The sequence below is a fragment of the Asterias amurensis genome, chromosome 1, assembly GCF_032118995.1.
Source record: "Asterias amurensis chromosome 1, ASM3211899v1".
Classification (NCBI taxonomy): domain Eukaryota; kingdom Metazoa; phylum Echinodermata; class Asteroidea; order Forcipulatida; family Asteriidae; genus Asterias; species Asterias amurensis.
Window position 1 is genome coordinate 11,500,278 of NC_092648.1, and position 17,430 is coordinate 11,517,707.

Genomic DNA, 17,430 nt, shown 5'->3' on the forward strand with positions numbered 1-17,430 from the left:
GCCCAACAGGGAAAAAACTTACAACAACCGTAATGTATTACTCAATATTTTATTCAGCTTACACGATAAATTTAGTCAGATATAAATACTTTTATCGCACTATCTATATTGTGTACTGACACAAATTTACTAACGTATAATCATTTCTAGATACATGTCTTTGAAATAAACGAACACTTGGCTTAGGCTGCATGGTACAGAAAAAAAAAATTTATTCAAACAAGAGGGCGCACTTTTGCATGGTTCCTTATATTGTATCACGCACGCAGACGTACCAACACGTCTGGCATACGACCTGTGAAGACATTGTTGTGAGCAAACCTACGACAGATTCTAGTGAAGATTTACTTCTAAGTATTTATTCGAATTTGTTTTAATCAGTTGTTTTAATGAGTATGTTCAAACTAAACGATTATATTAAGCTTTGATATCAGATGCTGACTACATATGTCAATTTGAAAAGGAGGTAGATACGGCTGTTGGCTAAACGTTGGGAGCAAAGTCTTTCCAGCTTATTCAGTCTGTAGTTGCAGGCAGTAATCCTATAATCCCTTAATTGTCAGCCACTTGACAAAGGACCCGTCGAGCCTATTGTTAGTGCCCCTGGCCCATCCAGACCCAACACCATTGTGTTGAGGTTGTGAAGGTTTAATGAGCAAAGGTGAGCAACTTTAACCCCTGATATGCGGATTATTCATGACACCAGTCATTTCTTTTGTTGATCGGCAAACCGCCAGATTCGGCCCGTTTCGGCCTAGCTCTCGGGCGGTTAAATAGATACGTGCTCCCTTATAGGAGAAATGTTGAGTTGGTGACATTTATTCCTTTTGGTATCCCCTGGGGTTAAGATTTCACAGAGTGTTTAGGAACATTCATGTAGTCCTCAGCACTAGAGAAGATCAAAGAGCAGGATTTCTTAACATGTGGGAAAAATATCGGCTGATTTTCTACACCAGGCTGACTTTAAAAAAAAAGTCAGAATTCAGATAAAACGTCAGACACTTCTCGTCCTTGGTGAATGGCTTACCAGTCATGATCAACTGCACTCTATCCAGGTTGACCATACCACTATCGGTCAGATAGCCCTGTAAATAAATAACACACAAACCATCAATCAAAGTATTAAAGGGAATCAATGTGTGGTGAAGAGGTTTTCAACTAGTGGTTTAAACCCAACGAGGCCTGGTTCTTGATAATTTTACCGAGACGAAGTCAAGGTAAATTATAAAGAACCAGGCCTCGGCGGGTTTAAACCACTAGTTGAAAACCGATTCAACACACTTTGATTCCCATTCATAAATAACCTTTTTGGTCAAAAACATCAACACTTTTTGGTCAAAAGTAAAATAAATGCAAAAATTATAATTGTTCAATGATTTCTTTCCACACAACACCCCTCCAGCTATGGAATGGTAAGGCCCTCTGTGTGTGTATCGCGTGATGTGGCACAACTGTTCCAGCCGTTGCTCTCAACCAATAGGAATGAAGAAACTGTCCCGCTCACAACCGGTCATAAACACTGGTCATTATCAAAGGTTTAAACACCCCCCACGTGTTGCGCTCTCCACCAATAGGAATAGCGAAACTGTCTGAGGTATTTATGAATACAGCATAACCAATACGTGGAGATGAGATCTTGAAGGGGCTTGGGCAAAGTTTCACTGGTAAGGGGCACTCTTATGATGAGAGAGGTACCAGTAACTGTGCAGCAGACTTTGCAAATGTCATGTATTAATTTCATGTGCGTTCCAATATTACCTTTAATATTAACATCTCTTATTATCGTTGCAGTACCCGCTGCCAAAAACATAGGATTCAAACTGCCTCTAGCTACCGGGCAACCTCGGTAGTTTAGTTGGTAAGACACTGCTCTAGAATTGCAAAGGTCGTGGGTTCGAATCCCACCCGAGTAACATGCCTGTGATATTTTTTAACAGGACTCGGGGAAAGTACTGAGTATAAAGTGCTAACACACATCGGTGTATATGGGCAAATACCAAAATTAAAATTAATAATATTACCTTTGGTAATTACTCCACAAATAAATAATTACTTGTAGTATTTAAAACATTGTTGTGACCACTCCCCATTGGGTGTGTTCATTATGTGGAATGAAACAAGCATTCAAGTGAAGTCAAATGAAATAAATAAATCGTATCTTACCCCTGTTTTGTACACAGCTTTCTTGTAGAGTTTCTGCAACCTATCAATGGCACCCTCCCTAATAAGTGAAGGCAAATACATATTTTCTCGGGTTAACATCGCCACCACTTCAGTACAGTTTAATTGAACTTTAAATAAAGATAACCATCAGATGACACCCCTCAAATACCTCCGCCAGACAATGATAGTACTACAAAAGCAATCATAAAAATAATGAGTATTTGTAGGATCAAGGGGTATGGAAGTGCTTAGGAATGCACTAGGAATTACTTTAAAGGGAAGGTACACGTTTGGTAATTATCTAAGACCAGTCTTCTCACTTGGTGTATCCCATCATATGCATAAAACAACAAACCTGTGAAAATTTGGGCTCAATCGGTCATCGAAGTTTCGAGAAAATGATGAAAGAAAAAACACCCTTGTTGGACAAATTTGTTTGCTTTCAGATAGAAATAAAAGACTTCTAGCTGGAAGTCTATTATTATTTTAGTGAGAAGTTACCTCTTTCTCAAAAACTACATTACTTCAGAGGGAGTCGTTTCCCACAGTGTTTTATCCTATCAACAGCTCTCCAATGCTCGTTACCAAGTCAGTTTTTAAGCTTGAGTAATTACCAAACGTGTGCCTTCCTTTTAACTGACAAGGAAATGACAATGTAACATAGAAGAAAAACATAAAATCAGTGCATCCTGACAATAATGAAACACAGGACAGAGTCATGGTCAACAACCAAGAAGATAAATGGAGCACAAATTAATGACAACACAGAGAGCTATGGAAAGGAGGATGCTCGGACTAACTCTCTGTGACAAAGTTAGGCATGCCAACAAAAAGGCAAACAACTCAGATCAAAGACATCTTGGACATAAGTGAAAGGTATCAGGGCCTGTAACCTTGTTCTGCTAAGCATAATTTGGTTGTGCTTAGCTACTATGTGTGCACGAGCAGCTCTATGAATCTGGGCCTATATCTTGACATACAATTTTGACTTTCAACTTGTCAGAGCAAACTAGTTATAAAACCTACTTGCTAGTGAATTGCCAAAATTCGGAATTGATTTTTGATCTCTTACCTGATCTCCAAGGATGGTAGATGAGGGAGGAAATCATTACCAACGAAGAAGCACATAAATACCCAGTCATCAATCGCTCTCTGGGGGAAAGAATACATTTACATAGAAAACATTAAATTGAGAATGACAATTCATTCATTTAAAAGAGCTGCAGAGGTGGTCTCTAACAACTTCGTTTATATAAACTTTCTAGGTGAAGACATTATTTATCAATTGTCTTGGCAAACCTTAAGACAAAGAAGGTTTTTTTATAAATGTGTTCATGAGCTTGCTACAAATCGCCTATGTAATGATGTAAAAGACAGACAAAGTACTACACAAGAAATGCAGACTCTCTTAATGATGTGGTCCCAAACACAATAATGATCGTTTTAAACAATCTTTTAAGATTGCTGGTGCTTTTAAGTTTGGAACAATATTCCCTCTTCTTATCAAAGTTCCTCCTAAATTGCAATGTTTATATAAGAAACTGTTTTTGAGGTGGTTGTGACACATCCATGCCAGCAGTTATTTTAGATTATAATAGTAACTTAACAGGTACCAAAAATGAGACAAACCATTGAACAGAATCCTTACCTCCAAATCAAATGTGAATGGCAATCCAGTCATCCATAATTCCTTCTCCAAATACTGTGGGAACAAACACACAATCGGATCAGTTTTCAAAAGCAGAGCAACTTCATACAAGTACTGGATGCATATAGAGTGTATCGTCGCAGTAAAGGCCTTTTGTTGATAAACAAAACTGCCTTGGTTGGCATAGACGGCGGAAAGTTAGTAAAACACTCAATCAGATTAACCAAATACACAATTGTTGGCGACCGTGGCGAGTGGAACGCACCCCTGGAATTACACGCAGGTCACAGAGGCCATGACTTGGTGTCCCTCCAAAGTTTCCCATTGACTTTAAGATTATCCAATGGAAGTGCCCTTTGCAAAATGAGAATGGCCTTGCCCTTCTAAAGCTGAAATGCCAGGTCTGAGGGCGATGTTTCAGCTTGTGATGTCATCTGCAAAGGGTTCTATGGAAGACTTTGCGACACTAGATTGCAACACACATTAGAATTAACTTGTTAATGCATTAAGTAGCCCACATGTCCAAAACTATATATTTGCTAAGTCTGCTGCCACCAAGTGTCCTGAAAGTCTCAAACACCTCATTCACCGTTTACGTACCTCTCTGAGGATGTTCAGACGCAGAAAGATGAACTGCGTTTCTTCACCCATAGGAGCAGGTTGATTATCCAACTGTATGAGGATCAAATAAACACAATGTATCAGGAAAATTCACAATGCTTCACCATCTAGTTAATGAGAAAATAGAGTAGGCTGTTGCAAACTGCTTACCAACCAAAAGGGTATAAATGATCAAAATGAACAAATTATTTAGTGATTGAAATCTAGACCCTGACAGAGTCTTTTTGAAGGTATGAATCATTTGAAACCATTCTACTGCCTTAATGTGTACAATTAAACAACTGTGTATAGAACAATAATCTTGTTTTTTTGGGGGGGGGGCTAATCATCCTTACTCACAGCCAAGAACTGAATTGCGAAGGCCGCGGCTACAACGTGTTCGAGAAGCAGGCACACAAGGGCGCCTTTGGCTGGCAGCCACATCAACCCATTATGACCACGGAGCACAGCCAAGAAAACTGTGTTCCAACATGTACCTGGGTGTCCCCATAATCTTGGTCTTTCTTCCTCTCCTTAAGCGCCTTGCATGCTTTGGTAAATTGGCAATATATAAATCCGGTTATTGTTAGAACTGTTCGTGTAACTGCACTGCAGGCTGTATTAGTACATCTATCATTCAGATCCATTGAAGGTACATGTATTGAAAGGTTTGGCAGTAGGACGGTAACAACGCCAACAATATGAGACTTTCTGGGATGCTAGGTGGTAGCAAACTACGTAAACAATGGAAACTTACCCGGTAAGTCTGCAGCCACCTAGCGTTGAAAAGTCTCCAATTGCTGGATTTAGGCTAGACTAGGCCCCTGTCTTTATCCGCAGGGATAGCGACAGGTCCCAGCTTCTCAGATCCAATGTTTACATTGGATACAATGATATGAATAATCGTGCACAGTTACATGAGCATTCCATAGATGCCCAAACAGTTCATTCCTGTCACATCTGCAATAGAATTGGCCTGCGCATCTCTAATTTACATGTATGAGGTCAAAGGTCAAAACACACGCCGATTTGCGCCGGTTTCGAAGCCGGTCTCTGGCGTTATTCACGAGCCTCGAAGTGTGACAGCAGATGATCAGGCTAAATTCAGGCTAGTGGTCCAGTGAGAAAAGTCAAGCACTGAACAGAGCATAATTTGCAATGGCTCTCAGAAACGCATGCCCAAGATTCTCAATAAATATCAAGAATGAGAACAATGTAAGCTGTAAGTCAAAATTAATGTTGCTCTGATTCAACTTACTTCTTCCAGTGCTTCCTTAGGAGCCCCTGTGCATTCCTTCAAGTCATGGCCTACGATTACAAACAAACAATCAAATAAAACAACTCAAGCATTTCAAGCAGTTGATTGTATTAATTTACGAACAAAAACATTGAGTTAGTACATAGAATTTATCACACAAACTCATATCTGACACAAAATGACATATTTCAGGTTATATTTTCTAGATAGCCAACGTGGTTATAATAATAACAACCGCATTTCTATAGCACCTAACACCTCCAAACGAAAGTCTCTAAGCACTCAGAGGAACAGAATAATTATGGAATGATGATTTGAATAGATATGCTTTGAGAAGAGTCTTGAAACTTGAGATCGTGGTGGCTTGTTTGATATGTAGAGGGAGATTGTTCAATAAGTGAGGAGCAGCAAACTGATAACTACAGTGACCTTACACTTCGGTGACAACTTTAGGAATAACGAAGGTGTCTTTGTTAGCAGAACGGAGGTTTCTACTAGGAGTGTATGGAGCATGAGGTGGCGATAAATAAATTTGGGCAACCACTGAAAAAAAAACACAAGGTGCCCCTTGTATGTTGTAACCAAAGGATAAGCAAGCTGGATGTATACCATGTTTGGTACTTCAGTTTAAGATGTGGGAGTAAAACCCCAGAGAATTATTTCCAGGGACTGAAAATTCACATATTTTTTTTTTTTTAGACTTTACACTGGCATCAAAATATAAATATACAAATCGATACATAAAGAAACAAAGAAGCAAAATAGCTAAAAAATACCAAGCCAGTGAGTGGCGAGGAGGAACTGGGTCCAATTTCATAGAGCTGCTAAGCACAAAAATTTGCTTAGCATGAAATGTTTACCTTGATAAAAACAGTTAAAAACCAGTAACTAGGAAATGCAACAAAATGGAAATTTGGTTGGTAATCCTGTTTTTATCAGGGAAGAAATTTCATTCTTAGAAAATGTTTGTACTTTATCTTAGCAGCTCTGTGAAATTGGGCCCAGGTGACCAGCACCTCTACAAAGCCATCTTGCTACAAGAATGTACCCTAATACCCACCCCTCAGTTAAAAAAACACCCATCCCACTGTTAAATAAAAAAATATATATAAAAAAAAGGTGGGGGGAGGGGGCGCTTGGAGGCGGCTGACAATCACAAACGAAAACAAGAGCGCTGGCAATGTGTCCCACTCTGTGGTTCTAACTGGTTGACGGCGAGGAAAGATACTTCTATACCATCCAATTTTGGTTACTTACCAACTTGGTTGCAGAGTTCACAGGGTCGTCTCGTGTTGGGCTTAAACTCTTCCCTGATGATTGTGAAGTAAGGCTCGTGTGTTGCAAGACCTTCATATACAAAAACAGTCGTGATTGTATTACTAACATCAAGTAATAAACCCTGAGGGAATCTGATTGCGGTAAGTTTTGTTTAAATTTGGGTTGAATATATTCAACTAGAAACATTGGCAATCAATCAATGAAATCTGACTTGCCCATTTCACAAGGCGAACGGAATAAGAACAGATTTCGACGCCCTGGGCATCTAATGTTAGTACTATATTGCTATTTTACAACCATATTTGTAAATCCTTTACAATTACAGAGTGGACCACAGTTTTTTTTAAACAAGAGTAGAGGATGCAACTGTCCCTAAACTAAACTACAATCTAGTTCTTTCTTCCTTGACAAAATATATTTTTGTTTTTCTCGTGAATGTTTTCATTGGTCGTAACAGTTGCGAGATAATAATGAAAGAATAAACACCCTTGTCACACAAAGTTGTGTGCCTTCAGATGCTTAATTTCGAAAACTCAAAATCTAATTCTTAGATCTCGAAATCTAATTCATGGAAAATTACTTCTCTCTCGAGAACTACGTCACTTCAGAGGGAGCCATTTTTATACTATCAACCTCTTCATACTACTCGTTACCAAGTAAGGTTTTATGCTAATAATTATTTTGAGTAGTTACCAATAGTGTCCAGTGCATTTAATAAATCATTGATTAATCTTACTCACCTAACATGATCAGATCCGCTAACAAGGGTAAAAAGACAACAAACAAAAGTGTTAAGACTTTTACAAGATTGAGACAAGATTTCCTAAACTAGGTTACTCTGTTTCTCCTCAAACAATGGGTACCAAGACTTACATGGCTGTTCCGTGCATTGTTTGCAATTAAATAGTGCATGGCGTGTCATGGCCGAGCGATTGAGAGCGCCAGATTCAAGCTCTGGTGTTTGATCAGCAGAGGGTGGGTTCGAGTCCCGGTCGTGACACTTGCTAGGTAAAATTGGGGAGGCAGTACTTTCTGCTCTACCGGCCAGGTTTCGGATTGATGATACCCAAGCCTACATCCGTATGGACTGTAAAGGGGGGTAACCCTGTTTCAGCCCTAGGAGTAGGTGGCAACGGCCTCTGGAATAAAATCATTGTAGCCCACACATTGAAGTGGCCTTCAGGCTTTGTGTGTCTGGCGACTTAAAAATTTAAAAAATGTACCAAGTTGGGCGCAATACTCCAAGTTGAAATTATAGAGAATCGCAGACCTTATTAGCATACTATGTACTAATAACTTTGGAATAAATATGGTGTTGTATCGATTTTTGTGACTGAACCGCCTCTTCTAAAAAAAAACCACAATTACATCAAAGAACGACATAGAACACTGCTAAAAAGAATGAAAAAAAAAAAAGTTCAGACAATAAGTGAAAAAGATGAAAAGTTGCAGACTGACTTACCATCAGCTCCACAGAGACAGTGGTGGGTGTTTGGGTCATGGTCAGGATTACCTGCAATAACAATCAGTGAAGAAGTCAAGATGGATGTCCAATTGCTGATAAATAACCAATATCGTATACCAAGCTTCGAAATAACCCACGGCACACACAGCAATTGCTGTTGTGCCCTGTGCTTTTGCTGTGGTGCCCTTTGCAAGGTTCAAATACAAACTCAAATCTCCCCATAGAAGTGCCATTACCGGAGCAAAAATGTTGTGCCCCTTTAAGTGCAAAGTTCGAGGCATTCAATACCAATGGTGGCCATTCCAAACATTCAGTCAATGAAGACGCGCAGAGTATACTGTCAAGACCAAACCTGCTCTTTTCAGAGCCACAACTCCTTCAAAATAGTTTTTAGCCATGGTTCTACCCGCATATTTACTACTAATATTTATATTCATAGTTGCTCTTATTCAGTCAATGGTCGTGTCAGTTAGGTCAGTTAGGGAGGAATACTAACTCGTACCTACAGGTAAAGGGACCTCCTTATTAAAGCCCAAGTGTTGAGAAATGTAATTATAATAATAATATCTAGAAGAGCTTTCTCCAGAAGACGATCAGAGCATACTGATCGAAACGTCGAGTTAATCCAACGGTTCTTTTCAGAACCACCCCAACTCATTTAGAGACAGTCATTACATGGTGTTACCGCAAAATCTTCTATATCTTATTTCCACCATGCAAAGTTTCAAATCCTACTTACAATAATAATAATATATTGAAGGATAGATGGCATGTAACTGGCAACCAGCACTATCATATTTCAGTTTTCATATCATTTTCAAGTGGAAAGTGAGACACTTTTGGGGAAATCGTCTCATGTGTCGATGAAATGTTCTTTATTTACTGTGCAGTTGACTGCTTTAAGATTGTCAGTAAAAATTGCCCCTAGACAAAGGTCAAAAAGGCAAAGTGAAACGTTGTGAAGTCGTACCTCGTTGTCTTCTGATGTAATCCATGATCTTGTGTTCACCTTCTCCTGGCACATTAGCATCGGACAGGAGGACCTAATGTACAAACAATAACAAGAACTACTGTGATATCGGAAAGCTGGAACTGCACTTGAAATTACAAATCTTCTGATAAACACAGGGATGTGATAGGCTGTTGAACAAAAACCTTAACTGTCAGAACAAAGCGCGACAGGAGGACCTAATGTACAAATAATAACAAGAATTACTGTGACATCGGAAAGCTGGAACTGCACTCGAAATTACAAATCTTCTGATAAACACAGGGATGTGATAGGCTGTTGAACAAAAACCTTAACTGTCAGAACAAAGCGCGACAGGAGGACCTAATGTACAAATAATAACAAGAATTACTGCGATATCGGAAAGCTGGAACTGCACTTAAAATTATTTTCAATATTTTAAATATTTTCAAGTATTTTATTGTTGCGATACTTTGATAACCTTAATCCAAATCCGATGTTAGATTTTCATTGGCAACTGATGACAATATTTGTGTCCTCTGGCACTAAGATTTTGCATCGAGTCAGGCCGGACATCAAACTTAAAATTCTGACACTCGTGCACCGCGACACTTTGATCAAATGCAGTGACTTACTTTCAGATTCTGCCAGCCAGGATGGTTGTTGAGTCTGTCTGTTACGTAGTAGCGTAGACACTCTGCTAACCTAGCCATAAACTCAGTACCCTGGATAAGGTAAAAACAACCAGTTAAAGTGTGTCAAGACCCTCAATTATTGTTAGTGTTATTATTATCATATATTTCTGGTCATGAAATCAAGGATGCCCCACACATGTACCGTATTTTCCTGCGGATAAGACGCTCGGCGGACAAGCCGCAGGACGCTAAAATGACCAAAAAAATTTCAAACGTCAGCAGACAAGGCGTACCGCCGCACAAGGCGCACGTTTAACCGCAAACAAAAGAACACCTGGCGCCACCCGTTGTCGGTACATTGACACAAAGACGTAATTTGTTGCCTTTGAGAACCTACGTATACCGACCTTTATTCAATCAGCCAACGCTGTATATTGTAAATAACATAAAGTTCGGCCCAATCAGCAGGCAGAAACCATGGTCCACGCACTGTCTGAAGTTAATTTTATTTGCAACATGAACACAATGCCTCCCTGGACACATCCGACGTCCCCACAAACTACGAGGATCCTTGCTGATACAGATACATTGCAACGACAGACGGACGTAGCGTGTGGGTGTAGTAATGTATCCTCCGGCCGGGATGTCGCTGCATGCACATTAATATGCACATGTACACAGTGGATTGCGCTGCTCAATCTCGAGATTGCACAACAGATGTTGGAGACCATGTGGGCACCGTATTGAACGATGTTCGCCGACGGGTTGTGCTAAGCCGTCGCATTTGCGCTGCCTGGAAATGCGCCAAAATTCCCACGTGACTGTGCGGATCCCAAGCATGCCCAGACATAGCCTGAACGTATGCAGTCAAATTTCATTGCGGACTTGAGAGCAGTGACTATTGGGCATCTATATCACTGCACGTTCATTGTATCCAAAGGGAATCACTGGATCTAGCGGCAGGGACCTTCCGGATAAAGACAGGGGCGCAGTCTAGCCCAGACACGTCGAGTCCAATAGAGGACGTTTAACCTCACGCTATTACAATGTTCCAAAACGCCCTCTAGCGTTCAATGTTTCTTGTATTTATTGTCACACTCACAGTAACAACGACTATAGGCGTGATATCTGCTTTTGTGTTGCGTGATTAAATTTACAGACCTCGGAACGGTTGCGTTTTGGGGCTAATTTTCTGTGTCGTTTTGAGAGATTTTCGAGTCTGAACTTGGACATCGTTGATTTTACAGGCAAGTTTCATGCAAGAGCAACCATGATTTTAACAACCGTTCCTACCCGAAGTTTTGAAGCAATAAAATAAAATAAACCCTCAAAGTTTACCACACAATAGCGGTTGGGTGAATGACGTTTGTATGAAGTTATTGACTGTCAATCGTTTTCGGAACGAATACCCGGCCACACAGAAAAACGTTTGTACACTGCCGACCTCTGTTGGACCGAAAGCTAGACGCATTGCGGCATTAATGGAATGAAAGCACGGTCATGGGGAATAAACACGTTGTAGCATTGTTGGAATAATTGGACGTCTGGGGGATTGCGGCATTGTTCGAACAAAAAATACGGTCACAGTGTCTGAATAGCCTTGTTCGACCGCATTATTGAGTAAGGATTCTTCACACAAAGATCGTTGATTTGAACTGGACATGAAGGTATTTTTTATTTCACGCAGTGATCATTAAAAAAACAATCGTCAGCAGACAAGGCGCACCGAAAGATAAGACGCATCAATGTTTTTGGGGTCTAAAAAGTCAGATAAGACGCGTCTTATCCGCAGGAAAATACGGTAAGTGAACTTCGCTGTAGCCCACAACCCTGGGAAACCAGTAATAAGCAAGGATGCTTGCTACATGTATGTGAACCAGAAACGCAGGTTTGAACCCCTACTCCTCCTTGATAAGTATTTTGGGTTTGAATATGTTCACTACAATCCAAGTATATGGGACCTACAGCTTACTGCCCCATCCAAAGGAAACGGCAATTATGGTGGGACACCATCTTGCTCAAGGACAAAGGTGCCATGACCAGGATCGAACCCTAAATCTGCTAATCAGAAACCTCAGAGCTCGAGTCCAATGTTCTTAACCGCTCGGCCAAGACACACCAAAGAAAGTGTCACGAGCAGGACTGGAACCCACACATGATCACTATAGCCTGAGTCTGGAGCAACCAAGCCCATCAAATTTCAGGATGTTTAAACTGTTAAGAGTACTTGTCACTATCGTTGATTAGCAATAATATTAGATACAGTGATTGTAATAGACCTTATGCACATGACGTCATTTCAATAGGGCGCCCTCACATAGAGGTCAAAAGGAGGTTGTTCATTGGCCAATACTATGCGCCGCGCGAACAAATCTGTGCATTTCGATTGTTTCGTCACTGTTTTTCCTCTAATATGGCGGCTGGATGATGTCAATGCATAAGGTCTATACTGCCGTGAAGAATGTGCGCCTACTGTAAATAACAGATACACTTACTGGTGTGATGCAGTTACTGTCAAAATGTTGCTGACTTGGCTTTGGAGGTGGAAGGTAGCCACCCCTGGAGAAGACCTCCTCTCGTATGCGGGCAATGTCAGCTTTCTTCTCTCTGAAAAGACATGAGCAGTAAGTAGGATCAAAAGTTATTACAACCATGGGGAAGGAATAGAAGGAGCTCGATAACCCACAAAACCGCAGAGTAACAAAAGAACAATGCCCCTGTCTGACCAGTGGAACAAGATAAGAGACCTACAGCTGGATGGCCGATTAACAAGCGGGATTAGATCTCTTTGTACAGGAGAACCCGTGGTACTGCCACTCTGAACCGTTCCTTCGTGTAAAGTTGAATCATTGGATACAAGAGTTGTGAATATACACGTTTTCATTTACTGTTTGTGGTGTTTACATGGAAATATGATAGCATATTTTTACATTTTTTGCAACTAGCGGTGGTTCCAAATTTTGAAAGTGGACACAAAATTTCATCAGGTCTCAAAAAAGTTGTTTTTTCTTAATTATATCCATACGACATACGACACCATAGTTGAGTGAACAATCAAGTGCGCATGCGCAAACTAACATACGACAGGTCGCCCATTGTTTGTATAAGGTATGTGGGTGATTACGAGGTGTCGTTAAACGACCGCAGTACCACAGGTTCGACTTTTGAAGTCCCTTCGTTCGAGCTCCTTATCTTCCTTCCTGTTACAACTATGTTCTATAAAGCCCATGTCACACAGACTCATTGAACTCAGTTTTGTTCTGTCCTAGACCAAAGTATAATGACCCCATTATTTTTGTAGATTACGCTCCCTTTTCAACAAAATAATAGACTATGCATACTCCATGGCATTACCCAACAGGCAGGGTACAACACTGTACCATAATTTTAGCATGATTAAAGTTTTGTCGAAGCAATGCCTGAACAAGTTTTGAGATGTGAGATGTGCCCAGTCTCTTCATAGTAAGAAATAATACAAACTGTAAGCTGCAATCTCTCTAAGACATCACTCATCCTCATTCCAATCCCCGTCTCTATACATGTAGGCCTATGTGTTGTGTATAAAAATTGTAGAAGAATTCACTATATGAAAATAATAATAATAACGTAACATTTATAAGGTGCACAGTATCTGGAAAACCATTCACCAGATGCATCAATCAACAACAGTGAATGACATTGATTGGGAAAACAGTAGGAGGGTTGCCTGTGTACTGTATAGATGTATTCACCACATTATATCACACTGCAGGTTGACACAGTGCATCTAACATTACAACCAAAGTGGATGCTATTGAATGGTCAAGAAGTAAGAGGGTTGACTGTGTACCATGTAGACGCACTTACCACATTATACCACACTGCAGCCTGGCATAGTGCATCGATCATTCAAAATCATTAAAGGCTTGTAAAACAACAAACATCATACTGCAGAATACATCAATCATTCCATACAACAGTGAATGACATTGATGTTGGTCCCATGTGTTGTGTAACGCATGTAAACGAACCTAGTGCACTTATCGAAAAGAGAAGGGTTTACCCCGGTTATCCTGGTTGTGGCTGCTTAATGGTAGCACCTTGTAAACCCTTTATAAGTGCTATATGATTGGGTCTCAGAATCCATCACTGCAATAACCTATCTTTCTGAAAGTTTGGTTATAAAATACTCAGTGCCTTGAGTACCTTGTTTGGTAGATACGTGTGCTATATAAGACTTCGACATTATTATTATTAAAAACAGTAGGAGGGTTGCCTGTGTACTGTGTAGAGAGTTAAATGTTTGTAAAAAAACAAACAACAGCACTTGTGACTACAGAATTTCTCCAGGCTTTCCTCTCCCTTCTTACCCCCACCCCACCCCACCCCCCAAGACTTACATAGCTTCTTTGGAGGCCCTGAATCGTCGAGATCTCTGCTGATTCATCTTGGCTCTTGGAGCAACTCCATCAATTGCCATATACAGCATCCGCCTTGGGCGAATAATCCTCATCAATCTATCGATGTAGGCAAAGATGTCTACCATCATCTCATCCTCATCCTTAGGTGCTGGTCTGTGGATAGAAGAAAAAAATAATGCTTTATTGTCTGCTAAGCAAAAATGAGCAGGTTACCAGTCACAAATTGTACATGTGAAATGTCAGTTTGGCCGGTGTTCTTGTTCTGGTCAGCACAATTTTGCTGTGTGCTTAGCAACTGGGCCCTGGTCATTGATCTGTCTCAAAGCTTACTTACAATACACAATTTGTACGCTATCCCTCGTAACTTTGGTAACATTTTCAAGCTAGTTGACCAATCATTTGAAACCATCTAAACTGCATGTGTTAGTCCTGAGAAGAGTTCTGGGCCCAATTCCAGAGCTGCCTGGGTAGAAAATAATGCTAAATAATTGTCTGCTAAGCAGAAATGAGCCAAATACCAGGCAAAATTGTACATGTAGTAGTTTGGCTGGTAACTTTTTTTTCTGGTAAGCATATAAACTGCTGTGCTAGCCACTTTGTGTGGGTACACATGTAAGGTGTATGAAACTGGGCCCTGTTCAGGTAAAAGTGGTAAAAATGGAGCAACTCGTTGACTAGCTGTCGAAATTGTACGTGTTGGACCAGATTCCTGTTTTGCGGACGAGCCTGCTCCATAACCATACGCCTTCGCCGTCGAGAGGAGGGTTACGTTCTCGCAACTAAGGGCACAACAGCTGACCACTGTGAGGGGGAAACGCTTATTGACTGTGACGTGACTTACTTGTTTTCTGGGTGACAGCATGGATGGATGATTCCATTCATATCCAGGTACAGATTATCAAATTCAGCATCATTAGGGTTGGGTGCGCTGATGTCCATCGGTATTGTGACACCATTCACTTCTTTAGGCTGATGATTTGGGAATCAAAGTACAAATACAGCGTTATTAATAATAAAAACTGACCGTGGACACTTTTACAGTTTTAGGATTCTGAGTGGGTTCATTTCCATCCTGTAAGTTGAAAACAATCTGCAAAGTTTTCCAGAAACATAGGTGGTCCTAATTAGTTGATAAAAGTGCATTGTCGCTCTCTCAAGCCTTCAGTTTTGATTACAAAATAATAAATGTTGGTACCCCTTCCTCCGGTTAGGGGCACTCTATCAGGTTTTCTTATGGTGCCACTAAGAAGTTTTAATAAGTTTTATAAGTTTTAATTACAAAGTTAGATCGCATCCATGCTCTTGGTAAATAACATCACAAAAGCTGGTCCCAGACAGACAAAAATGGCTAAATTTACATGGGCCAAGAATCAATGGAGGGAGACCAAAACAAGCGCACAAACTTTTGAGTTTTAGTCAAACTAGTGCTCACCACAAATCAGCTACAGTTAGTTACAACTGGAAGAAAATTCTTAGCATAAAAACATTTCAGTTCACAAAAATGATTTCAGTTCACCGGCAAACTTTCTGTATACTGCCATTACTTTTTCTGGGTCGCACTCAATACCGACCACTCACGACCCCTTGGCCTTACGGCAACAATTTGTAAATGCACTTTAACAGAACATTTAAACATAAGTTAAATATATGCACAAGATTCATATGCAACTAAACCACTTTCAAACTGTTGAAAAAAAAGTATTTGTGATTGTAAAAATAGTGTTTTTTACCCCAAATTTAGAACTAAACCAAAATATCCGCCATGTCGTGAATAAATTAAGTGGTGAATGAAAAAGTGGTGGCAGGAAACAGAACCTTATCTTTGGAGATTGGCAGCAAGCATTGCCAATCGTCAACACAACAAACAAAGGCGGAAAAGTTTCCGTATGGCGCCACCACTTTTTCATTCGATATGAAATAATATAGTACCTAATTTACCTCAATGAGATATCCCTTTTTGTAAAAAAGAGTGAAAAAGTGGTGGCGCCATGCGGAAAGTTATCCACAAAGGCAATTCGAGTAAGCATTAGAATTAGATCAGCATTATTATGAATGCTAATTCTTTAATTGAAAACAAATATGACACTCAATCAGGTAGCCTAATTAATGTTCACACTACACCACAGTCTACACAACACAGTCTCCTTCATCATAACATAGATAAAATACAGGGAAGTCCCTGTAAGTGTAAACATCCTGTTTTAAACATGTTTATGTTAGATTCAGAACAAACAAATACGATGAATAAAACAAAAATACACAATAATAGCTTTACTATTCTGTTAATTAATGTTTTCATGGTTTAGGAATTGACAATAACTAGTGTGTGTCGTAAATAGACGGTTTACACCATATGATCGTATGTAAACGTGAGTTACCGTAGCGCTACCGGTATAAATTAATTATTCTACTCACCTTTTCTTCAACGGCGTGAACCACAATGGATGGATATTTCTTACTCAACCATCTGAAGAATGCTGGAACTCCCATGATGGATGGCCTGGCGTTTTACTGCCTAATTCCACGGTGAAATAGGGTACTCGCTTGATATTTCATGAAGTGAAAATAAAATGTTTGGGTTTTTTACGACTTAAAAAACACACGCACGAGATCGAGATTGCATGTGTGTACCGTGTGTATGTGCGACACCTGCTTGAGGGCGCCCTTTGACTTTTACGGTCTCGTTGTTCTGCATCAATAGCACCGCAGTGTAGTAGGCCCATAGACATACAGCTCTACATGAGTAGGCCTATCTGTCGAATCGTATGAAATACATGAATGGTCATAAATCCTCTAAAGAATTAAGAATAAACTATAAAATATTAGTAAAATTGCGGGTACAACTATGTATTACCCTCAAAAGAAATTTAATACTTGGTTTTACTTTTACAATGGTTTTACCCGCAAGTTTACTAAGTTTTATCTTTGGCATAGATCATATTACCCACACTCCATGCACTGCTTTACCTTTAAAGGGAAACAAATCGATACATAATTGGCGGGGGGGGGGGGG

At 40.0% G+C, this 17,430-nt stretch overlaps 1 protein-coding gene across 1 annotated transcript in view; it reads right to left on the bottom strand.

Moving 5' to 3' along the window:
* The window catches only part of LOC139945599 (5'-3' exoribonuclease 2-like), an 84,134-nt gene extending 67,088 nt beyond the window's left edge, over nt 1–17,046 (bottom strand). Inside the window, exons 1-15 of the mRNA XM_071943010.1 lie at nt 16,833–17,046; nt 15,259–15,386; nt 14,397–14,570; nt 12,513–12,624; nt 10,018–10,107; nt 9,383–9,455; nt 8,410–8,460; nt 7,688–7,705; nt 6,927–7,016; nt 5,670–5,719; nt 4,412–4,483; nt 3,812–3,865; nt 3,236–3,315; nt 2,164–2,221; nt 1,028–1,085 (exon numbers count right to left, since the gene is read on the bottom strand). Of these exons, the coding sequence (XP_071799111.1) occupies nt 1,028–1,085; nt 2,164–2,221; nt 3,236–3,315; nt 3,812–3,865; nt 4,412–4,483; nt 5,670–5,719; nt 6,927–7,016; nt 7,688–7,705; nt 8,410–8,460; nt 9,383–9,455; nt 10,018–10,107; nt 12,513–12,624; nt 14,397–14,570; nt 15,259–15,386; nt 16,833–16,907 (1,183 nt within the window). The 5' untranslated portion in view covers nt 16,908–17,046. The remainder of the gene's footprint in view (nt 1–1,027; nt 1,086–2,163; nt 2,222–3,235; nt 3,316–3,811; nt 3,866–4,411; nt 4,484–5,669; nt 5,720–6,926; nt 7,017–7,687; nt 7,706–8,409; nt 8,461–9,382; nt 9,456–10,017; nt 10,108–12,512; nt 12,625–14,396; nt 14,571–15,258; nt 15,387–16,832) is intronic.
* Nucleotides 17,047–17,430: the final 384 nt, after the last annotated feature.